The 26,614-nt window shown below is 36.5% G+C and overlaps 1 protein-coding gene across 1 annotated transcript in view; it reads left to right on the top strand.

The window, feature by feature from the left end:
- The window catches only part of LOC138324176 (ribosome biogenesis protein BMS1 homolog), a 74,670-nt gene that overhangs the window by 14,250 nt on the left and 33,806 nt on the right, over nucleotides 1-26,614 (top strand). Inside the window, 11 exon segments of the mRNA XM_069269256.1 lie at nucleotides 478-620; nucleotides 911-1,032; nucleotides 1,977-2,176; nucleotides 2,424-2,545; nucleotides 7,483-7,564; nucleotides 10,695-10,739; nucleotides 10,902-11,643; nucleotides 13,846-13,950; nucleotides 20,746-20,924; nucleotides 23,402-23,487; nucleotides 25,590-25,690. Coding sequence (XP_069125357.1) covers nucleotides 478-620; nucleotides 911-1,032; nucleotides 1,977-2,176; nucleotides 2,424-2,545; nucleotides 7,483-7,564; nucleotides 10,695-10,739; nucleotides 10,902-11,643; nucleotides 13,846-13,950; nucleotides 20,746-20,924; nucleotides 23,402-23,487; nucleotides 25,590-25,690 — 1,927 coding nt within the window.

Below are 26,614 nucleotides of genomic sequence, written 5' to 3'. Positions count from 1 at the left end.
ACTAGGGAGTGAAGCTGCTTTCTGGCTGTTTCTAACACACATGAGTTTTGTGAATGTTGACTAGGGAGTGAAGCTGCTTTCTGGCTGTTTCTAACACACATGAGTTTTGTGAATGTTGACTAGGGAGTGAAGCTGCTTTCTGGCTGTTTCTAACACACATGAGTTTTGTGAATGTTGACTAGGGAGTGAAGCTGCTTTTTGACTGTTTCTAACACACATGAGTTTTGTGAATGTTGACTAGGGAGTGAAGCTGCTTTTTGGCTGTTTCTAACACACATGAGTTTTGTGAATGTTGACTAGGGAGTGAAGCTGCTTTTTGACTGTTTCTAACACACATGAGTTTTGTGAATGTTGACTAGGGAGTGAAGCTGCTTTCTGGCTGTTTCTAACACACATGAGTTTTGTGAATGTTGACTAGGGAGCGAAGCTGCTTTCTGGCTGTTTCTAACGCACATGAGTTTTGTGAATGTTGACTAGGGAGCGAAGCTGTTCTACCTATCAGGAATGGTTAACGAGGAATACCAGAAGACTGAGGTACACAACCTATGTCGCTTTATATCTGTGATGAAGTTCCGACCTCTGCAGTGGAGAAGCACTCATCCGTATATTCTTGTTGACAGGTAACAGTGTAAAATACCCAAGGCAAAGCAGTCATTTCATAAGCCAGTCCATTTCATTTAGATAGTACTTCATGAAGATCATGTGTTCAGTAATAATTATTTAGGAAGTGATGTGTTAAGTCGGACTTCACTAATGACTTTACATGTAAGGAAGTTGTATTATAGATATAGAAATGATTTATTTGGAACCTTTTGCTAAAAGACTTATGAAAAAGCCCTGAGCTGGTGTTTTTTGATAGCCTGATATGAATTGTTTATTAATTGATCAGCCTAGAAATATTTGTGTACAGAACCGAGGATATATCCGACCCTGAGACTGTCCGCAGGAACGGGAAATGTGACAGAAATGTATCTCTGTATGGTTATGTGAGAGGGACACACATGAAGAATGGGAGCAACATCCATATCCCTGGTAAGTCATCACTAGATACATTAGACAGGTATAGTGACAATGTCACAGTTTTTTTTATCTCACTTCAGGGTTAAAATGAACTACACAACATCTTTGTACAGTGTGAACATTATCTGGACACCAGTCAGCTGTGATGTAACAACAAGGACACAACAGAGAGAGTGAAAGATAATTCTCTCGCCACATTTGGGTTGAGACAGAAGGTCTTAAAACTGGCATAAGATTCTGAAACTGTCAAACATCATACTTGCCAAGCTAAGTATCTAACAGCTTTTAAAGAATCTTACCTCGAGGGTTAATACCTTGTGAGTTTTACAAGGAAAGCTGTTTAGTCTTTGTTTGTAGTATGTAATTTGACAAATAATGATGTGTAACTTTCACTCTTTTTGTTGGAGGTTTAAACTTTCTAATTTTACCACTTTTTATAAAGTTGCAGCACTGAAAGAATTTTTATTCATAAAAGTAAAAACATCTTTTTCACTTGTACTCATTCCAAACTCTTTAGAACATCGTCGCGACAATCTCGAAGTAACACGAAAGTTGTGAAACCAAGAGAAAATGTAAACAATTTTTCATAAACAAAACATGTCGTCCATCTCAGCAGACTGGATCTACAAAGAAAATAATGCTCGCATATTACAATATTTAATACACGCAATATGTTACCTGGCTCACCACGTGCAGGCCGTGTCGACATCAGTCAAATGATACCATTCGCAATACAGACAAAACACGAAGGTACTGAACATGGCGGTGATTGAAGGCGCTTTATTCAAAACCAGGAATATATGATCCCTAGATTTTGGCTCTCTTATAGGCCGACATATGCTTTTTGGGGAGCTAAGTCATCAAGTTACATGTCAATGTTCAAATATCAAATGTTTAAGTGACATATTGTTACAGTGAAATTTGCAGGAAATATAACTTTTAACAAACTCTTTCAGGTTGTGGTGATTTTTCCATACATGACATGCAGATCCTGCCGGATCCCTGCCCTACACCAGATCAGGAAAAGCGAAGGTCCCTGAACCAGCGTGAACGGATCATCTACGCGCCCATGTCTGGAGTAGGGGGTATTGTGTACGATAAGGACGCTGTCTACATAGACCTGGGTGGCAGTCACTCACACAACCAACACGACCAGGTTAGCAGTACTCTATACTTTAATAGATAAATGAAATGATAATTTTCATAACGTGGATCATCTTATGTTTCCCAGCATCATCCTAATTACCACGCTGTAGTTTATTATCATTATGCCAAATGGCAAAACAGTGAAATTAATCATCATTATTGACATCAATTTACACATTTGTTTGGTCTTATAACTTATAATTGTTATCAATAAACATTTAATGTTTAGGTGCTTTAATATCTTTCTTGTACTACAGGCAGAATCCCAGCCAGCAAATGACCTTGTCTCCACTCTTATGTCTACGTTTAATCCTCTGGACGAGAAGATCAACTCGAGTCAGATGACAGTCTTCTCCAACACAGCACCAATCTCTGACCTGTAAGTCTTTGTGTATCATAGCTTCCTTCCACCAATCTCTGACCTGTAAGTCTTTCTGTACCACAGCTTCCTTCCACCAATCTCTGACCTGTAAGTCTTTCTGTACCACAGCTTCCTTCCACCAATCTCTGACCTGTAAGTCTTTCTGTACCACAGCTTCCTTCCACCAATCTCTGACATGTAAGTCTTTGTGTATCATAGCTTCCTTCCACCAATCTCTGACCTGTAAGTCTTTATGTGTCACAGCTTCTTTCCACCAATCTCTGACCTGTAAGTCTTTCTGTACCACAGCTTCCTTCCACCAATCTCTGACCTGTAAGTCTTTGTGTATCACAGCTTCCTTCCACCAATCTCTGACCTGTAAGTCTTTCTGTACCCAGCGTCCTTCCACCAATCTCTGACCTGTAAGTCTTTGTGTATCACAGCTTCCTTCCACCAATCTCTGACCTGTAAGTCTTTGTGTATCATAGCTTCCTTCCACCAATCTCTGACCTGTAAGTCTTTCTGTATCATAGCTTCCTTCCACCAATCTCTGACCTGTAAGTCTTTCTGTATCACAGCTTCCTTCCACCAATCTCTGACCTGTAAGTCTGTGTATCATAGCTTCCTTCCACCAATCTCTGACCTGTAAGTCTTTCTGTATCACAGCTTCCTTCCACCAATCTCTGACCTGTAAGTCTTTCTGTATCATAGCTTCCTTCCACCAATCTCTGACCTGTAAGTCTTTCTGTACCACAGCGTCCTTCCACCAATCTCTGACCTGTAAGTCTTTGTGTATCATAGCTTCCTTCCACCAATCTCTGACCTGTAAGTCTTTCTGTATCATAGCTTCCTTCCACCAATCTCTGACCTGTAAGTCTTTCTGTACCCAGCGTCCTTCCACCAATCTCTGACCTGTAAGTCTTTGTGTATCATAGCTTCCTTCCACCAATCTCTGACCTGTAAGTCTTTCTGTACCCAGCGTCCTTCCACCAATCTCTGACCTGTAAGTCTTTGTGTATCATAGCTTCCTTCCACCAATCTCTGACCTGTAAGTCTTTGTGTATCATAGCTTCCTTCCACCAATCTCTGACCTGTAAGTCTTTCTGTATCATAGCTTCCTTCCACCAATCTCTGACCTGTAAGTCTTTGTGTATCATAGCTTCCTTCCACCAATCTCTGACCTGTAAGTTTTTCTGTATCACAGCTTCCTTCCACCAATCTCTGATCTGTAAGTCTTTCTGTATCACAGCTTCCTTCCACCAATCTCTGACCTGTAAGTCTTTCTGTATCATAGCTTCCTTCCACCAATCTTTGACCTGTAAGTCTTTCTGTATCATAGCTTCCTTCCACCAATCTCTGACCTGTAAGTCTTTCTGTATCATAGCTTCCTTCCACCAATCTCTGACCTGTAAGTCTTTGTGTATCATAGCTTCCTTCCACCAATCTCTGACCTGTACATCTCTCTGTACCCAGCGTCCTTCCACCAATCTCTGACCTGTAAGTCTTTCTGTATCACAGCTTCCTTCCACCAATCTCTGACCTGTAAGTCTTTCTGTACCACAGCTTCCTTCCACCAATCTCTGACCTGTACATCTCTCTGTACCCAGCGTCCTTCCACCAATCTCTGACCTGTAAGTCTTTCTGTACCACAGCTTCCTTCCACCAATCTCTGACCTGTAAGTCTGTGTATCATAGCTTCCTTCCACCAATCTCTGACCTGTAAGTCTTTGTGTATCACAGCTTCCTTCCACCAATCTCTGACCTGTAAGTCTTTGTGTATCACAGCTTCCTTCCACCAATCTCTGACCTGTAAGTCTTTGTGTATCATAGCTTCCTTCCACCAATCTCTGACCTGTAAGTCTTTGTGTATCATAGCTTCCTTCCACCAATCTCTGACCTGTAAGTCTTTGTGTATCACAGCTTCCTTCCACCAATCTCTGACCTGTACATCTCTCTGTACCCAGCGTCCTTCCACCAATCTCTGACCTGTAAGTCTTTCTGTATCACAGCTTCCTTCCACCAATCTCTGACCTGTAAGTCTTTGTGTATCATAGCTTCCTTCCACCAATCTCTGACCTGTAAGTCTTTGTTTATCACAGCTTCCTTCCACCAATCTCTGACCTGTACATCTCTCTGTACCCAGCGTCCTTCCACCAATCTCTGACCTGTAAGTCTTTCTGTACCACAGCTTCCTTCCACCAATCTCTGACCTGTAAGTCTGTGTATCATAGCTTCCTTCCACCAATCTCTGACCTGTAAGTCTTTGTGTATCATAGCTTCCTTCCACCAATCTCTGACCTGAAAGTCTTGGTTTATCACAGCTTCCTTCCACCAATCTCTGACCTGTACATCTCTCTGTACCCAGCGTCCTTCCACCAATCTCTGACCTGTAAGTCTTTCTGTATCACAGCTTCCTTCCACCAATCTCTGACCTGTACATCTCTCTGTACCCAGCGTCCTTCCACCAATCTCTCACCTGTAAGTCTTTCTGTATCATAGCTTCCTTCCACCAATCTCTGACCTGTAAGTCTTTCTGTATCACAGCTTCTTTCTACCAATCTCAGACCTGTAAGTCTTTGTGTATCACAGCTTCCTTCCACCAATCTCTGACCTGTACATCTTTCTGTACCAGCTTCCTTCCACCAATCCTGACCTGTAAGTCTTTTGTATCACAGCTTCCTTCCACCAATCTCTGACCTGTAAGTCTGTGTATCATAGCTTCCTTCCACCAATCTCTGACCTGTAAGTCTTTGTGTATCACAGCTTCCTTCCACCAATCTCTGACCTGTAAGTCTTTCTGTATCACAGCTTCCTTCCACCAATCTCTGACCTGTAAGTCTTTCTGTACCACAGCGTCCTTCCACCAATCTCTGACCTGTAAGTCTTTCTGTATCACAGCTTCCTTCCACCAATCTCTGACCTGTAAGTCTTTCTGTACCACAGCTTCCTTCCACCAATCTCTGACCTGTAAGTCTTTCTGTATCACAGCTTCCTTCCACCAATCTCTGACCTGTAAGTCTTTGTGTATCACAGCTTCCTTCCACCAATCTCTGACCTGTAAGTCTTTCTGTATCATAGCTTCCTTCCACCAATCTCTGACCTGTAAGTCTTTCTGTATCACAGCTTCCTTCCACCAATCTCTGACCTGTAAGTCTTTCTGTACCACAGCTTCCTTCCACCAATCTCTGACCTGTAAGTCTTTCTGTATCACAGCTTCCTTCCACCAATCTCTGACCTGTAAGTCTTTATGTATCACAGCTTCCTTCCACCAATCTCTGACCTGTAAGTCTTTCTGTACCATAGCTTCCTCCCACCAATCTCTGACCTGTAAGTCTTTGTGTATCACAGCTTCTTTCCACCAATCTCTGACCTGTTAGTCTTTGTGTATCATAGCTTCCTTCCACCAATCTCTGACCTGTAAGTTTTTGTGTATCATAGCTTCCTTCCACCAATCTCTGACCTGTAAGTTTTTCTGTATCACAGCTTCCTTCTACCAATCTCTGACCGGTAAGTCTTTCTGTATCACAGCTTCCCTCCACCAATCTCTGACCTGTAAGTCTTTCTGTACCATAGCTTCCTTCCACCAATCTCTGACCTGTAAGTCTTTCTGTACCATAGCTTCCTTCTACCAATCTCTGACCTGTAAGTCTTTCTGTACCATAGCTTCCTTCCACCAATCTCTGACCTGTACATCTTTCTGTACCACAGCTTCCTTCTACCAATCTCTGACCTGTAAGTCTTTCTGTACCATAGCTTCCTTCCACCAATCTCTGACCTGTAAGTCTTTCTGTACCATAGCTTCCTTCCACCAATCTCTGACCTGTACATCTCTCTGTACCCAGCGTCCTTCCACCAATCTCTGACCTGTAAGTCTTTCTGTATCACAGCTTCCTTCCACCAATCTCTGACCTGTAAGTCTTTCTGTACCACAGCTTCCTTCCACCAATCTCTGACCTGTACATCTCTCTGTACCCAGCGTCCTTCCACCAATCTCTGACCTGTAAGTCTTTCTGTACCATAGCTTCCTTCCACCAATCTCTGACCTGTAAGTCTTTCTGTACCACAGCTTCCTTCCACCAATCTCTGACCTGTACATCTCTCTGTACCCAGCGTCCTTCCACCAATCTCTGACCTGTAAGTCTTTGTGTATCACAGCTTCCTTCCACCAATCTCTGACCTGTAAGTCTTTCTGTACCACAGCTTCCTTCCACCAATCTCTGACCTGTACATCTTTCTGTACCCAGCGTCCTTCCACCAATCTCTGACCTGTAAGTCTTTCTGTACCACAGCTTCCTTCCACCAATCTCTGACCTGTACATCTCTCTGTACCCAGCGTCCTTCCACCAATCTCTGAGCTGTAAGTCTTTCTGTACCACAGCTTCCTTCCACCAATCTCTGACCTGTAAGTCTTTCTGTACCACAGCTTCCTTCCACAAAGAAATAAATTTTCTGTCAATAATCTGAGACACATTTTGAAATTAAGTATAAGTTAGTGATTTTTCTACAACCATTAAAACCCGACATGTCCTGAAATAGATTTAGTTATTCAAAATTATATGTACTCCTGATGAACTTTAAAGTAAATAAAGGATCTTACAAGACGTGGCTCTGTGATATGATATTCATCAAACGAGTTCAATAATTGAATATTACACGAGCCTTTGACAAGTTTGATTATTAAATTTCATATCACATAGTCATGAGTGTAAGATTCTATTCATCATATAACTACTATTAATAGAAATATAATAAAAACTTTAAATTTCGTCTTTATATAAAACAGTAGAAATCCAGCTTGGATGTGGCGATTTGGGCTTCGGAGACAATCATGTGACGTCATAAAACTATATGTGACGTCATAATAGTGTTATTATACATGTGTCTTAGAATACTTATGACATGGCTGGTTATGTGATATTGATGAAGCCTAAGATGATATGTGTATATTATTACAGTGCTATTGAGTCCTGTGAGGAGCCGACGGTACAGAGGGGAGATAGAGTGAGGAGAAAGGCGGACTTTACAGACACACTAGATGTGAGTAGACACGCATCATTGATCATGATCCAGTATATATATATATATATACAGACACACTAGATGTGAGTAGACACGCATCATTGATCATGATCCAGTATGTATATATATATACAGACACACAAGATGTGAGTAGACACGCATCATTGACCATGATCCAGTATGTGTATATATATATATACAGACACACAAGATGTGAGTAGACACGCATCATTGACCATGATCCAGTATGTATATATCTATACAGACACACTAGATGTGAGTAGACACGCATCATTGATCATGATCCAGTATATATATATATATACAGACACACTAGATGTGAGTAGACACGCATCATTGATCATGATCCAGTATATATATATCTATACAGACACACTAGATGTGAGTAGACACGCATCATTGATCATGATCCAGTATATATATTTATCCTGCAACTGCCCCACATACTGACCGATAAATACTATCGGATAAACCTGTGCTTTATCCGTCAATACAAAGGCTTTATCCAGTCAATACGATTACGTGAATTTGTTCCATATCTGACGGAACATTTTCTAACTTGACCCAGAACTTGAACCTTCCGGCGAATGAAACGCCAATCAATCCCGCTAAAAAATGATGTCACAATCACCGCAATGACGTCATTTTTACGATATCGAAGATCTCGTATCGCGGTGGCGTCTTTTTCTTGGCTCATAGCAAAGGTATGTATTGTAAATTAATTCTTTGATGTTTTTTTGGTATTTTAATATCATTTCAGTGATATTTCCCACTAAATAGAATTCCTGGTACTGTTTGCAAATGCGCTTATATATTTCCCACGGAAGTAAAAAGGAGTACACTCTCATTCGGTTTAGTGAATGAATCTTTTCCTCTGCATGAAAGAAACGTCTTGCTTCAAGCGAACCCAAGTAAATAACTGGCAATTTACTTTCATTTTGAATGTCATAATGGTTGCAGGATAAACTAAATACACGGTTAATATCTTACAATACAAGTTTTATTTTGGTGCTCGACACAGAAAGCTGAGATGACTTGGTAAAGCCTCGTCATCTCGGCTTTGCTAAGTCTCCCACCAAAATAAACCTTGTATTGTAACCATGTATTCTCTATATATATATACAGACGCACTAGATGTGAGTAAACATGCATATTGACCATATATCCAGTACATATATATATTATATTGTAAATCAGCATCAGATGTGAAATAGATGTATGTAACACACCAAATAAAGATCTATTCCATTTATAAACTTTAGAACAACTATTAGATAAAATAATAGATATAGCTTCTACTATTTACAATATAATATACAAGGGGAGACAATCTGTTCCCTCTATATCTAATCTAAGGGGAGACAATCTGTCTCCTCTAAATCTAATCTAAGGGGAGACAATCTGTCTCCTCTAAATCTAAGCTAAGGGGAGACAATCTGTCTCCTCTAAATCTAATCTAAGGGGAGACAATCTGTCTCCTCTAAATCTAATCTAAGGGGAGACAATCTGTCTCCTCTATACCATAATATATTAAGGGGAGATTATCCACCCCTAAACACTTATGTCATATTAATCTCTAGTCTAAGGGGAGATAAGCTACCCACTTAGACACTATACAACATATAACACCATAAATACATTTTACTACGATCATATATCCTAATACAAATGTAAGGACATATACATTAATACATAAATACACACCTGGCTATGGGCCGACTTCAGGCTTTGATCTTTAAAGTTTATATAACATTAATTTCTTTTGACCCAGGACCCTATACATAATGAAATACATAATATCACAAAAAGGTCTAAACTAATAAAACATCTCCATATAAAACACTAATTTTCCATCTCTATACTATAGTCTTATAACACTACAGATCAATATACATATTAGTTTATATTCCATTGTCCATCTAAATAGACGATTACACTTAAATGTTGGGCTAGTAATCTGCTTGGATGAAGGGCTACCAAGTTTATTCAAGTAAATGACCTTGACCTTCATTCAAGGTTTAAAGTCAAAGTGGTCAAAAATACTACATTCTTTAACAACTTACTTTTTATTTCATTTCATTTTCAGTCAGATGACCGTTGATCAGTGGCGTAGGAAGATGAAACGTAATGGGGGGGCAAAGGTCCTCAATATTCCGGTCCGGGGGTCCGGGGGTCTCCCCGGGAAAATTTTTTACAATTTAGAATGGCTGAGATGAGTTTTACGATGCATTTTGTTGAATTTGCGAGCGCCTTAAGCGCCAGATTTTCGTGTTTGGGGGGTCTGAGGGTTTCCGCCGGGAAAAAAAATTACGATTTAGAATGGATGGGATAAGTTTTACGATGTATTTTGTTGAATTTGAGAGTGCCGTAGGTGCTAGATTTTGGTGTATTGGGGGTTCGGGGATCTCCCCCGGGAAAAATTTTTACTATTTAGAATGGCTGAGATGAGTTTTACCATACATTTTGTTGAATTTGTCGTAGGCGTGAGATTTTCTTTTTGGGGGGTCCGGGGGTCTCCCCATGAGAAAAAATATTACAATTTTGTATTTTGATGATTTTTAAGCGTTCTTAACATGGTAATTTTTCGATTTAAAGTTACCGGCATTTAGAAAAGATAATTGTGAGTGTCGTCTTACCATTATGCAACCCAGCTCGATATGAACATACCGGATTCCCACCATTGGCTCATTGTTGTGTAACTCAAAATAATAATTAACTTATTGTCTTGCTAAGACATATAAACAAAGTAATCTTTTAAGAAGCATTTTTGAAAGAGTATTATCCCTTGATGGACATTTTTAGTCTAGTTCGAGTGTATTGAATTTTCATTTTTAAAGGTTTGAACATTACGTGCTTTTAGGAAACGCGCCGAAAATTTTTCTAAAATGAAGTTCAAAAATGTGCAGGAGGACCATTTTTTCTTTCAAATGTGCATTTTTTAAAAACATTTCACTCAGCGAAAATGGGGGGGGGGGGCTCCCTAGAAACACTTTTGATACATTTCACAGGTAGATGATCAGGGATTGAATGAAGTTTAATGGAATTTTCTAGTCTAAGAATAATAAATTAGCTATAAATGTGTAAATGTACGAAAGATTTTGACAAAGAATATTCTTTCTTTGAGCAGGATAAAGAAGAATCCTATGAAGGACCGAAGACAAAGCGAGCAAAGGTAAGATTTGGTGTGGGCTGATGTTGGCTATACCATTGTCTAGAGAATGTGTATTACTTATTGTAGTGTTGGTTTTTGTGATTTCTTACTGCAATATTTAGTTGACATTTCGTGGAGATTCATACTATGATTTACTGATAAGTTATAACATTTGTATTACAGATGGATCCCGAAGAAACACTCGTGTTTGATGACAGTGATGATGAAGAAGATGATGGATTGGATGAAAAAAATCAATTGTTAAAATCAGGTTTTTCATTATCTAAAAAAAATACATTATCAGAAAGAGTTACGGCTGATGAAGATAGTGATGTAAAAAGTGAGGAAAGTGAAAATGATTCAGACTCCAAAACAGATGAAATCCAATTTTCATCTAAACTCAGTCAAAATGATGGTAATTCTAAAACCAAACTGGGAATGGATAGTGATGATGATTCTGGAGATGAAATTGTTTTATTTGCAAACAAAAAAGCTCACCAGTCAAATTTGTTCAGCCAAGATGAAACTTTAGAGGAGGATGGTGACATTTCTAATGATGATGGTGATGATGATGGTGAGGATGATGATGATGATGATGATGATGATGATGAGAATGATGATGAGGAGGAGGACATTTCAGACAGTAGTGATGAAAGTGATGATGAAAATGATTCTGATTCTGAGGAGAACATGGACACTGATACAAGCAATCCTGTATTAAAGAGGACAACCAGTAGTAATACATTTCCTGTATCCAAATTTAAAAGCCAGTCATGTGAACCTAAAAATGTGACCGAACCTATAAAAAACGATGACAATGAAAGTGATGTTGAGCTTGACGAGGGTATAGGTGATGAAGCAGAGGATAGAGAAAGTGATGAGGATGTAAAGGAAATGGGGCAGGACAGATATTCTGAAGAGGAAGGTATAAACTTGGTGAATTTATCATGGTTGGGTACACATACACAGAATAGAACCCAGATGATGGGGTATATATAGAACTCACTATCACCAGATGATGGGGTATATATAGAACTCACTATCACCAGATGATGGGCTATATATAGAACTCACTATCACCAGATGATGGGCTATATATAGAACTCACTATCACCAGATGATGGGCTATATATAGAACTCACTATCACCAGATGATGGGGTATATATAGAACTCACTATCACCAGATGATGGGCTATATATAGAACTCACTATCACCAGATGATGGGCTATATATAGATCTCACTATCACCAGATGATGGGCTATATATAGAATCCTCTATAAGCAGATGATGGGGTATATATAGATCTCACTATCACCAGATGATGGGCTATATATAGAACTCACTATCACCAGATGATGGGGTATATATAGATCTCACTATCACCAGCTGATAGGCTATATATAGAACCCACTATCACCAGATGATGGGCTATATATAGAACCCACTATCACCAGATGATGGGCTATATATAGAATCCTCTATCACCAGATGATGGGCTATATATAGAACTCACTATCACCAGATGATGGGCTATATATAGAGCCCACTATCACCAGATGATGGGGTATATATAGAGCCCACTATCACCAGATGATGGGGTATATATAGAGCCCACTATCACCAGATGATGGGCTATATATAGAGCCCACTATCACCAGATGATGGGCTATATATAGAGCCCACTATCACCATATCACCAGAAGATGGGCTATATATAGAGCCCACTATCACCATATGATGGGCTATATATAGAATCCTCTATCACCAGATGATGGGCTATATATAGAGCCCACTATCACCAGATGATGGGCTATATATAGAACTCACTATCACCAGATGATGGGCTATATATAGAGCCCACTATCACCAGATGATGGGGTATATATAGAGCCCACTATCACCAGATGATGGGGTATATATAGAGCCCACTATCACCAGATGATGGGCTATATATAGAGCCCACTATCACCAGATGATGGGCTATATATAGAGCCCACTATCACCATATCACCAGAAGATGGGCTATATATAGAGCCCACTATCACCATATGATGGGCTATATATAGAATCCTCTATCACCAGATGATGGGCTATATATAGAGCCCACTATCACCAGATGATGGGCTATATATAGAGCCCACTATCACCAGATGATGGGCTATATATAGAGCCCACTATCACCAGATGATGGGCTATATATAGATCTCACGATCACCAGATGATGGGCTAGGTATAGAATCCTCTATCACCAGATGATGGGCTATATTTAGAACTCACTATCGCCAGATGATGGGCTATATATAGAGCCCACTATCACCAGATGATGGGCTAGGTATAGAATCCTCTATCACCAGATGATGGGGTATATATAGAACTCACTATCGCCAGATGATGGGGTATATATAGAACTCACGATCACCAGATGATGGGGTATATATAGAACTCACGATCACCAGATGATGGGGTATATATATCGAACCCACTATCACCAGATGATGGGCTATATATAGAACCCACTATCGCCAGATGATGGGCTATACAGTAGAATACGAACTTGAAGGGACCGAGATAAAACTTCGAGTTAACCGAATGTTCGAATTAAGCGAGTTCCCGTGTCTACTGACGATATCTTTACTTGGTATGTATTGACTAGTTCCATGTCGTAAAAGGATGTGAACAAGAGAGATGTCAAAACCACCGATGGTGGTTGCAAAAATATAACAAAATATCACTATCACTGATAGCCCACTATCACCATGTCACCAGATGATTGGCTATATATATAGTACTACAAATTTCACAGTAACTAAACATTTATTTGGAAAAAATGAATGATAGATTTTGGTGAAATTAACACAGCTTGGGATTGAATTTGGGGTCAAACAGTCAACTGCAAAGATCGCCGTTTCTAAAATGAGGTAAAAGTCACTAAAGACTTGTGTGGACCGATACAGGATACTTAATCTATATACTCTCAGAATACTTGTTTACAACTTGTTATAAAAAAGCAAGATTTTGCAATTGGTATAAATATATGGAAAAATTAAAAATGATGTGACAAAACAGGAGTTGTTGTAAATTGTTCACCTGAGATGGAATCACTTAAATATCTTTTATTATTCAGAAGGACACTTGAAATGGAAGAGTAACTTGGCAGAGATGGCTGCAGAATCTTTTAGAAAAAGGCAAACAGAGAGAATCAACTACAGGAAATTGATCTACGGGCAAGGTGGGTACAGATATACTACATAATAAATACATTATACAGACAAGGTTTGTACAGATACACTATATAATAAATACAAGTGATATACAGACAAGGTGTGTACAGATACACTATATAATAAATACAAGTGATATACAGACAAGGTGTGTACAGATACACTATATAATAAATACGAGTGATATACAGACAAGGTGTGTACAGATACACTATATAATAAATACAATATACAGACAAGGTGTGTACAGATACACTATATAATAAATACAATATACAGACAAGGTGTGTACAGATACACTATATAATAAATACGAGTGATATACAGACAAGGTGTGAACAGATACACTATATAATAAATACGATATACAGACAAGGTGTGTACAGATACACTATATAATAAATATAATATACAGACAAGGTTTGTACAGATACACTAAAAAAATATAATATACAGACAAGGTTTGTACAGATACACTACATAAATACACTATATAATAGATACGAGTGATATACAGACAAGGTGTGTACATATACACTATATAATAAATACGAGTGATATACAGACAAGGTGTGTACAGATACACTATATAATAAATACGAGTGATATACAGACAAGGTGTGTACAGATACACTATATAATAGATACGAGTGATATACAGACAAGGTGTGAACAGATACACTATATAATAAATATAATATACAGACAAGGTTTGTACAGATACACTATATAATAAATACAATATACAGACAAGGTGTGTACAGATACACTATATAATAAATACAAGTGATATACAGACAAGGTGTGAACAGATACACTATATAATAAATACGATATACAGACAAGGTGTGAACAGATACACTATATAATAAATACGATATACAGACAAGGTGTGTACAGATACACTATATAATAAATACGATATACAGACAAGGTTTGTACAGATACACTATATAATAAATACGAGTGATATACAGACAAGGTGTGTACAGATACACTATATAATAAATACGAGTGATATACAGACAAGGTGTGAACAGATACACTATATAATAAATACAATATACAAACAAGGTGTGAACAGATACACTATATAATAAATACAAGTGATATACAGACAAGGTGTGAACAGATACACTATATAATAAATACGATATACAGACAAGGTGTGAACAGATACACTATATAATAAATACAAGTGATATACAGACAAGGTCTGTACAGATACACTATATAATAAATACGAGTGATATGCAGACATGGTTTGTACAGATACACTACATAAATACACTATATAATAGATACGAGTGATATACAGACAAGGTGTGTACATATACACTATATAATAAATACGATATACAGACAAGGTGTGTACAGATACACTATATAATAAATACAATATACAGACAAGGTGTGAACAGATACACTATATATAATAAATACGATATACAGACAAGGTGTGTACAGATACACTATATAATAAATACAATATACAGACAAGGTTTGTACAGATACACTATATAATAAATACAAGTGATATACAGACAAGGTGTGTACAGATACACTATATAATAAATACAAGTGATATACAGACAAGGTGTGTACAGATACACTATATAATAAATACATACGTGATATACAGACAAGGTGTGTACAGATACACTATATAATAAATACAAGTGATATACAGACAAGGTGTGAACAGATACACTATATAATAAATACGAGTGATATACAGACAAGGTGTGAACAGATACACTATATAATAAATACGATATACAGACAAGGTGTGTACAGATACACTATATAATAAATACGATATACAGACAAGGTGTGTACAGATACACTATATAATAAATACGAGTGATATACAGACAAGGTGTGAACAGATACACTATATAATAAATACAAGTGATATACAGACAAGGTGTGTACAGATACACTATATAATAAATACGAGTGATATACAGACAAGGTGTGTACAGATACACTATATAATAAATACAATATACAGACAAGGTGTGTACAGATACACTATATAATAAATACAAGTGATATACAGACAAGGTGTGTACAGATACACTATATAATAAATACAAGTGATATACAGACAAGGTGTGTACAGATACACTATATAATAAATACAAGTGATATACAGACAAGGTGTGTACAGATACACTATATAATAAATACGAGTGATATACAGACAAGGTGTGAACAGATACACTATATAATAAATACGATATACAGACAAGGTGTGTACAGATACACTATATAATAAATACGAGTGATATACAGACAAGGTGTGTACAGATACACTATATAATAAATACAATATACAGACAAGGTGTGTACAGATACACTATATAATAAATACAAGTGATATACAGACAAGGTGTGTACAGATACACTATATAATAAATACAAGTGATATACAGACAAGGTGTGTACAGATACACTATATAATAAATACGATATACAGACAAGGTGTGTACAGATACACTATATAATAAATACGATATACAGACAAGGTTTGTACAGATACACTATATAATAAATATAATATACAGACAAGGTGTGTACAGATACACTATATAATAAATACGAGTGATATACAGACAAGGTGTGTACAGATACACTATATAATAAATACGATATACAGACAAGGTGTGTACAGATACACTATATAATAAATACAAGTGATATACAGACAAGGTGTGTACAGATACACTATATAATAAATACGAGTGATATACAGACAAGGTGTGTACAGATACACTATATAATAAATACGAGTGATATACAGACAAGGTGTGAACAGATACACTATATAATAAATACGAGTGATATACAGACAAGGTGTGAACAGATACACTATATAATAAATACGAGTGATATACAGACAAGGTGTGAACAGATACACTATATAATAAATACGAATATACAGACAAGGTTTGTACAGATACACTATATAAATACACTATATAATAGATACGATATACAGACAAGGTGTGTACAGATACACTATATAATAAATACGAGTGATATACAGACAAGGTGTGTACAGATACACTATATAATAAATACGAGTGATATACAGACAAGGTGTGTACAGATACACTATATAATAGATACGAGTGATATACAGACAAGGTGTGTACAGATACACTATATAATAAATACAAGTGATATATAGACAAGGTGTGAACAGATACACTATATAATAAATACGATATACAGACAAGGTGTGTACAGATACACTATATAATAAATACAAGTGATATATAGACAAGGTGTGAACAGATACACTATATAATAAATATAATATACAGACAAGGTGTGAACAGATACACTATATAATAAATACAAGTGATATATAGACAAGGTGTGTACAGATACACTATATAATAAATACAAGTGATATATAGACAAGGTGTGAACAGATACACTATATAATAAATATAATATACAGACAAGGTGTGAACAGATACACTATATAATAAATACAAGTGATATACAGACAAGGTGTGAACAGATACACTATATAATAAATACGATATACAGACAAGGTTTGTACAGATACACTATATAATAAATACGAGTGATATACAGACAAGGTGTGTACAGATACACTATATAATAAAATACAAGTGATATACAGACAAGGTGTGTAACAGATACACAATATAATAAATACGATTTACAGACAAGGCTTGAACAGATACACTATATAATAAATACAAGTGATATACAGACAAGGTGTGAACAGATGCACTATATAATAAATAATACAAGTGATATACAGACAAGGTGTGTACAGATACACTATATAATAAATACGATATACAGACAAGGTGTGTACAGATACACTATATAATAAATACGATATACAGACAAGGTGTGTACAGATACACTATATAATAAATACGATATACAGACAAGGTGTGTACAGATACACTATATAATAAATACGATATACAGACAAGGTGTGTACAGATACACTATATAATAAATACGAGTGATATACAGACAAGGTGTGAACAGATACACTATATAATAGATACGAGTGATATACAGACAAGGTGTGAACAGATACACTATATAATAAATACGAGTGATATACAGACAAGGTGTGAACAGATACACTATATAATAAATACGAGTGATACAGACAAGGTGTGTACAGATACACTATATAATAAATACAAGTGATATACAGACAAGGTGTGTACAGATACACTATATAATAAATACGAGTGATATACAGACAAGGTGTGTACAGATACACTATATAATAAATACAAGTGATATACAGACAAGGTGTGAACAGATACACTATATAATAAATACGAGTGATATACAGACAAGGTGTGTACAGATACACTATATAATAAATACAAGTGATATACAGACAAGGTGTGAACAGATACACTATATAATAGATACGAGTGATATACAGACAAGGTGTGAACAGATACACTATATAATAAATACAAGTGATATACAGACAAGGTGTGAACAGATACACTATATAATAAATACGATATACAGACAAGGTGTGTACAGATACACTATATAATAGATACGAGTGATATACAGACAAGGTGTGAACAGATACACTATATAATAAATACAAGTGATATACAGACAAGGTGTGAACAGATACACTATATAATAAATACGAGTGATATACAGACAAGGTGTGTACAGATACACTATATAATAAATATAATATACAGACAAGGTGTGAACAGATACACTATATAATAAATACGAATATACAGACAAGGTGTGTACAGATACACTATATAATAAATATAATATACAGACAAGGTGTGTACAGATACACTATATAATAAATACGAGTGATATACAGACAAGGTGTGAACAGATACACTATATAATAAATACAATATACAGACAAGGTGTGTACAGATACACTATATAATAAATACAATATACAGACAAGGTGTGTACAGATACACTATATAATAAATACGATATACAGACAAGGTGTGAACAGATACACTATATAATAAATATAATATACAGACAAGGTTTGTACAGATACATTATATAATAAATACAATATACAAACAAGGTGTGTACAGATACACTATATACGAGTGATATACAGTGAGATGTTAAACCTGTTACATTGTGAGATGTTAAACCTGTTACATTGTGAGATGTTAAACCTGTGACATAATATACAGACAAGGTTTGTACAGATACACTATATACGAGTGATATACAGTGAGATGTTAAACCTGTTACATTGTGAGATGTTAAACCTGTTACATTGTGAGATGTTAAACCTGTTACATTGTGAGATGTTAAACCTGTTACTTTGTGAGATGTGAAACCTGTTACATTGTGAGATGTGAAACCTGTTACATTGTGAGATGTGGTACCTGTTACATTGTGAGATGTGGTACCTGTTACATTGTGAGATGTGGTACCTGTTACATTGTGAGATGTGAAACCTGTTACATTGTGAGATGTGGTACCTGTTACATTGTGAGATGTGGTACCTGTTACATTGTGAGATGTTAAACCTGTTACATTGTGAGATGTTAAACCTGTTACATTGTGAGATGTGGTACCTGTTACATTGTGAGATGTTAAACCTGTTTCATTGTGAGATGTTAAACCTGTTACATTGTGAGATGTGAAACCTGTTACATTGTGAGATGTTAAACCTGTTACATTGTGAGATGTTAAACCTGTTACATTGTGAGATGTGAAACCTGTTACATTGTGAGATGTGAAACCTGTTACATTGTGAGATGTTAAACCTGTTACATTGTGAGATGTTAAACCTGTTACATTGTGAGATGTGGTACCTGTTACATTGTGAGATGTTAAACCTGTTACATTGTGAGATGTGGAACCTGTTACATTGTGAGATGTGAAACCTGTTACATTGTGAGATGTGGTACCTGTTACATTGTGAGATGTGGTACCTGTTACATTGTGAGATGTGAAACCTGTTACATTGTGAGATGTTAAACCTGTTACATTGTGAGATGTGGTACCTGTTACATTGTGAGATGTGAAACCTGTTACATTGTGAGATGTTAAACCTGTTACATTGTGAGATGTGGTACCTGTTACATTGTGAGATGTGGTACCTGTTACATTGTGAGATGTGAAACCTGTTACATTGTGAGATGTGGTACCTGTTACATTGTGAGATGTGGTACCTGTTACATTGTGAGATGTGAAACCTGTTACATTGTGACATGTGGTACCTGTTACATTGTGAGATGTGAAACCTGTTACATTGTGAGATGTGGTACCTGTTACATTGTGAGATGTGGTACCTGTTACATTGTGAGATGTGGTACCTGTTACATTGTGAGATGTGGTACCTGTTACATTGTGAGATGTGGAACCTGTTACATTGTGAGATGTTAAACCTGTTACATTGTGAGATGTGGTACCTGTTACATTGTGAGATGTGGTACCTGTTACATTGTGAGATGTGGTACCTGTTACATTGTGAGATGTGGTACCTGTTACATTGTGAGATGTGGTACCTGTTACATTGTGAGATGTTAAACCTGTTACATTGTGAGATGTGGAACCTGTTACATTGTGAGATGTGAAACCTGTTACTTTGTGAGATGTGGTACCTGTTACATTGTGAGATGTGGTACCTGTTACATTGTGAGATGTGGTACCTGTTACATTGTGAGATGTGGTACCTGTTACATTGTGAGATGTGAAACCTGTTACATTGTGAGATGTTAAACCTGTTACTTTGTGAGATGTTAAACCAGAGTATGATTTCATTGTAGATGCTGGAGAAGGAGTATATGAAGATGAGGTCAATGAAGCTGAAGACGATGAACTGGGAGGGCTTTTTAAGGTGCTGAAGAAGAAACAAGAAAAGAAGACAGATGAACGGTTGTCTATCAATAAAACAGATTGCTCCCGTCTTTTCATACCGTGTGTACAGGATTGGGATCTAGAGGAGGTTTGTATCTACGTCCCATCAATTGTCTGTGTATAACTACGTCCCATCAATTGCCTGTGTATAACTACCTCCCATCAATTGTCTGTGTATAACTACGTCCCATCAATTGTCTGTGTATAACTAAGTCCCATCAATTGTCTGTGTATAACTAAGTCCCATCAATTGTCTGTGTATAACTACGTCCCATCAATTGTCTGTGTATAACTACGTCCCATCAATTGTCTGTGTATAACTAAGTCCCATCAATTGTCTGTGTATAACTACGTCCCATCAATTGTCTGTGTATAACTAAGTCCCATCAATTGTCTGTGTATAACTACGTCCCATCAATTGTCTGTCTATAACTACGTCCCATCAATTGTCTGTGTATAACTATGTCCCATCAATTGTCGGTCTATAACTAAGTCCCATCAATTGTCTGTGTATAACTATGTCCCATCAGTTGTCTGTCTATAACTAAGTCCCATCAATTGTCTGTGTATAACTACGTCCCATCAATTGTCTGTGTATAACTACGTCCCATCAATTGTCGGTCTATAACTATGTCCCATCAATTGTCTGTGTATAACTAAGTCCCATCAATTGTCTGTGTATAACTATGTCCCATCAATTGTCGGTCTATAACTAAGTCCCATCAATTGTCTGTCTATAACTATGTCCCATCAATTGTCTGTGTATAACTAAGTCCCATCAATTGTCTGTGTATAACTACGTCCCATCAATTGTCTGTGTATAACTACGTCCCATCAATTGTCTGTGTATAAATTAAGTCCCATCAATTGTCTGTGTATAACTACGTCCCATCAATTGTCTGTGTATAAATACGTCCCATCAATTGTCGTCTATAACTAAGTCCCATCAATTGTCTGTGTATAACTACGTCCCATCAATTGTCTGTGTATAACTACATCCCATCAATTGTCTGTGTATAACTACCTCCCATCAATTGTCTGTGTATAACTACGTCCCATCAATTGTCTGTGTATAACTACGTCCCATCAATTGTCTGTCTATAACTAAGTCCCATCAATTGTCGGTCTATAACTAAGTCCCATCAATTGTCTGTGTATAACTACGTCCCATCAATTGTCTGTGTATAACTAAGTCCCATCAATTGTCTGTGTATAACTAAGTCCCATCAATTGTCTGTGTATAACTACGTCCCATCAATTGTCTGTGTATAACTAAGTCCCATCAATTGTCTGTCTATAACTATGTCCCATCAATTGTCTGTCTATAACTAAGTACCATCAATTGTCAGTCTATAACTATGTCCCATCAATTGTCTGTGTATAACTACGTCCCATCAATTGTCTGTGTATAACTATGTCCCATCAATTGTCTGTGTATAACTACGTCCCATCAATTGTCTGTGTATAACTACGTCCCATCAATTGTCTGTGTATAACTACGTCCCATCAATTGTCTGTGTATAACTACGTCCCATCAATTGTCTGTGTATAACTACGTCCCATCAATTGTCTGTGTATAACTACGTCCCATCAATTGTCTGTGTATAACTACGTCCCATCAATTGTCTGTCTATAACTACGTCCCATCAATTGTCTGTGTATAACTATGTCCCATCAATTGTCTGTGTATAACTATGTCCCATCGATTGTCTGTGTATAACTACGTCCCATCAATTGTCAGTCTATAACTACGTCCCATCAATTGTCTGTGTATAACTATGTCCCATCAATTGTCTGTGTATAACTATGTCCCATCAATTGTCTGTCTATAACTACATCCCATCAATTGTCTATGTATAACTATGTCCCATCAATTGTCGGTCTATAACTACATCCCATCAATTGTCTGTCTATAACTAAGTCCCATCAATTGTCGGTCTATAACTAAGTCCCATCAATTGTCTGTGTATAACTATGTCCCATCAATTGTCTGTGTATAACTACGTCCCATCAATTGTCTGTGTATAACTATGTCCCATCAATTGTCTGTGTATAACTATGTCCCATCAATTGTCAGTCTATAACTAAGTCCCATCAATTGTCGGTCTATAACTAAGTCCCATCAATTGTCTGTGTATAACTACGTCCCATCAATTGTCTGTGTATAACTACGTCCCATCAATTGTCTGTGTATAACTATGTCCCATCAATTGTCTGTGTATAACTACGTCCCATCAATTGTCTGTGTATAACTATGTCCCATCAATTGTCTGTGTATAACTACGTCCCATCAATTGTCTGTTGTGTATAACTACGTCCCATCAATTGTCTGTGTATAACTATGTCCCATCAATTGTCTGTGTATAACTACGTCCCATCAATTGTCTGTGTATAACTACGTCCCATCAATTGTCTGTGTATAACTACGTCCCATCAATTGTCTGTGTATAACTACGTCCCATCAATTGTCTGTGTATAACTACGTCCCATCAATTGTCTGTGTATAACTACGTCCTAACAGATTTGTATGTTGTAGAGTAAGTATATGACGAGGTTGTTTTATAGGTGAGAGAGCTGATCAAAGACTGCTTTGTGACCGGGAAGTGGGACAAGAGTGAGGATGCTGCTGCACGGCTAGAGCAGGATGGTGAGTGAGAGAGTGCCATGACACACGAGAACGATATTATAGGAACTTTATTAAAGTCAGCAAACAATTTGATATGCCACAAGGCATTATTTAACTTTTTTAAGGATACGATATGCAATTTGCCTAAAGGCTTATCAAACTACAGTCAAACCTAGAAGCATCGAAGTTTAAGGGACTGACAGAAAAACTACGAAACATCGAGACTTTGAATTATTTATGGTTGTAATAAGACACGTTTTTTTACCATGAACAACTGTGGTAGTTGTGTACATGTTGTCTCTGTCCCATAAACTTTATAATCATTGTATTTACCACAAACAAAACAAAATAAAGACAAAGTATCAAATCAATCACAAGCAATGGTTAATATTACGGATTGAATTTCAAAAAGACAACACGCTGTAAAAATGAAACTAAACAAGAGGAACTGAAATCACTACAGCGTCAACAGAAATACTTTGATTTAGAATGATTTATTTGCTCCAGTATTTATGCCGAAGTTTGGAATGTAATTATGTGTCTAGCTATTTTATCATTCCATAAATTCAACAAACCGCTAGATGCAAAATCCCTGGGGATTTTATCATAAATTTTTAACCAAATGTAAATGTATTTAACAAACGTCTTTTCATTTGACATTCATTGCCCACATGAATGCCAACTATATATAAACAAAGGCAAATTCAACATGAAGCACTCGCGCGCTTCATGGAATTTGCCTCTGTCCAGTTGGTATTCATTTGGGCTATGAATGCCAATTGAACGACTTCATGATAAACTTTTGAAGATTTGTTGATGAAACTTGATAATTGCTCGCATTACCTTTTACCAATATTGAATGCTTAGCCCGGCTGTGGTCTGATCCCTGGACAAATTTTTCAATGTGATGGTTCATTAATTCTGGTTAGAATCAAGGTTACTGGGTCAATTGTAAAGGTCAAAGGTTTTGTTTTACAAATGAGTATTTGATTACGACTTATCACTCAAAGTTGATAGGACCTTAATAATGAATTCATGCACCAGAGGTCAAAGTCACAAGTTCAAATTTGATACATCGTCTCTAAATGAGTATTTCATGACATTTTGGAGAGATATTGGAGTTTATTGACAAGGTGACATTCATATTTTGTTTTGTGGTTTATTAGAATGCACTACTTCAATCTAAACTGTACCAAATGAATATTCATTCAATATGCAATTAAAATCTTTGATACCAGTGACTGATATTTTTGTAGAACGAATATACGTACCCGGCCTACTATACCTCCAAAAATCACTCTGGCACAGTTTTCAATACTTTTCTGTAGTTTTCAAATTGTTTTATGCGTATACCTGCATTTACATAATATTTTTGTCCAAAACAAACATAACTACCATTCTTAATATCTACCATACCGCTCACAAGACGTCAAATACACAATTTATAGACTTGCCGTATAAATTCCTTTCAGAAAGACCTTCATATGTATTATGTAAAAAAACAATGCCTCGATGAGAATTTGATATTTTATGTGGTTCAGTTGTATTGCCTAGTAGGAAAGCGATAGCAAACAAGTAAGATAAAGTGCAAACAAACGTTTTATAATGGTTTGGATAATCATGACTTTTCTCCATTAGCAGTAATAGGCACCAATTACAGCTCTACAGACGATACCATTTTCTGTCTAAAAGTATTTTGAGCTACAATATTGCAGCTAATATTTTTGTTACAGTGGTGACTGATATTTTTGTTACCGTGGTGACTGATATTTTTGTTACCGTGGTGACTGATATTTTTGTTACTGGTGACTGATATTTTTGTTACCATGGTGACTGATATTTTTGTAACCATGGTGACTGATATTTTTGTTACTGTGTTGACTGATATTTTTGTTACTGTGGTGACTGATATTATTGTAACCGTGGTGACTGATATTTTTGTTACTGTGTTGACTGATATTTTTGTTACTGTGGTGACTGATATTTTTGTAACCGTGGTGACTGATATTTTTGTTACTGTGTTGACTGATATTTTTTGTTACTGTGGTGACTGATATTTTTGTTACTGTGGTGACTGATATTTTTGTAACCGTGGTGACTGATATTTTGGTTACCATGGCATTGTAGATGAGTTGTATATGGAGACTTTGAAGATCTGGAGACTGGTGAAGTACATGGACAGGATAACCTTGGAGGACAAGTTGACGACCAAGATTCAGATGCTGAAGGTGAGATCTATGTATGATTATAATTGTATTGTTTCTATTTGTTGTGAATATGGTGATCATACTAATTGTATTGTTTCTGTTTGTAGTGAATATGGTGATCATACTAATTGTATTGTTTCTGTTTGTTGTGAATATGGTGATCATACTAATTGTTTTCTGTTTGTAGTGAATATGGTGATCATACTAATTGTGTTGTTTCTGTTTGTAGTGAATATGGTTATCATACTAATTGTATTGATTCTGTTTGTAGTGAATATGGTGATCATACTAATTGTCTTGTTTCTGTTTGTTGTGAATATGGTGATCATACTAATTGTGTTGTTTCTGTTTGTAGTGAATATGGTGATCATACTAATTGTGTTGTTTCTGTTTGTAGTGAATATGGTTATCATACTAATTGTATTGATTCTGTTTGTAGTGAATATGGTGATATACTAATTGTCTTGTTTCTGTTTGTTGTGAATATGGTGATCACACTAATTGTCTGTTTCTGTTTGTTGTGAATATGGTGATCATACTAATTGTCTTGTTTCTGTTTGTAGTGAATATGGTGATCATGCTAATTGTATTGTTTCTGTTTGTAGTGAATATGGTGATCATGACTAATTGTGTTGTTTCTGTTTGTAGTGAATATGGTGATCATACTAATTGTATTGTTTCTGTTTGTAGTGAATATGGTGATCATACTAATTGTCTTGTTTCTGTTTGTTGTGAATATGGTGATCATACTAATTGTCTTGTTTCTGTTTGTAGTGAATATGGTGATCATACTAATTGTCTTGTTTCTGTTTGTAGTGAATATGGTGATCATACTAATTGTCTTGTTTCTGTTTGTAGTGAATATGGTGATCATACTAATTGTCTTGTTTCTGTTTGTAGTGAATATGGTGATCATACTAATTGTCTTGTTTCTGTTTGTTGTGA

Source organism: Argopecten irradians, chromosome 5 (assembly GCF_041381155.1).
Source record: "Argopecten irradians isolate NY chromosome 5, Ai_NY, whole genome shotgun sequence".
In the NCBI taxonomy this organism is placed as follows: Eukaryota; Metazoa; Mollusca; class Bivalvia; order Pectinida; family Pectinidae; genus Argopecten; species Argopecten irradians.
The sequence above is the reverse complement of the archived record's forward strand: the minus strand, read 5'-3'. Positions and strand labels throughout refer to the sequence as shown.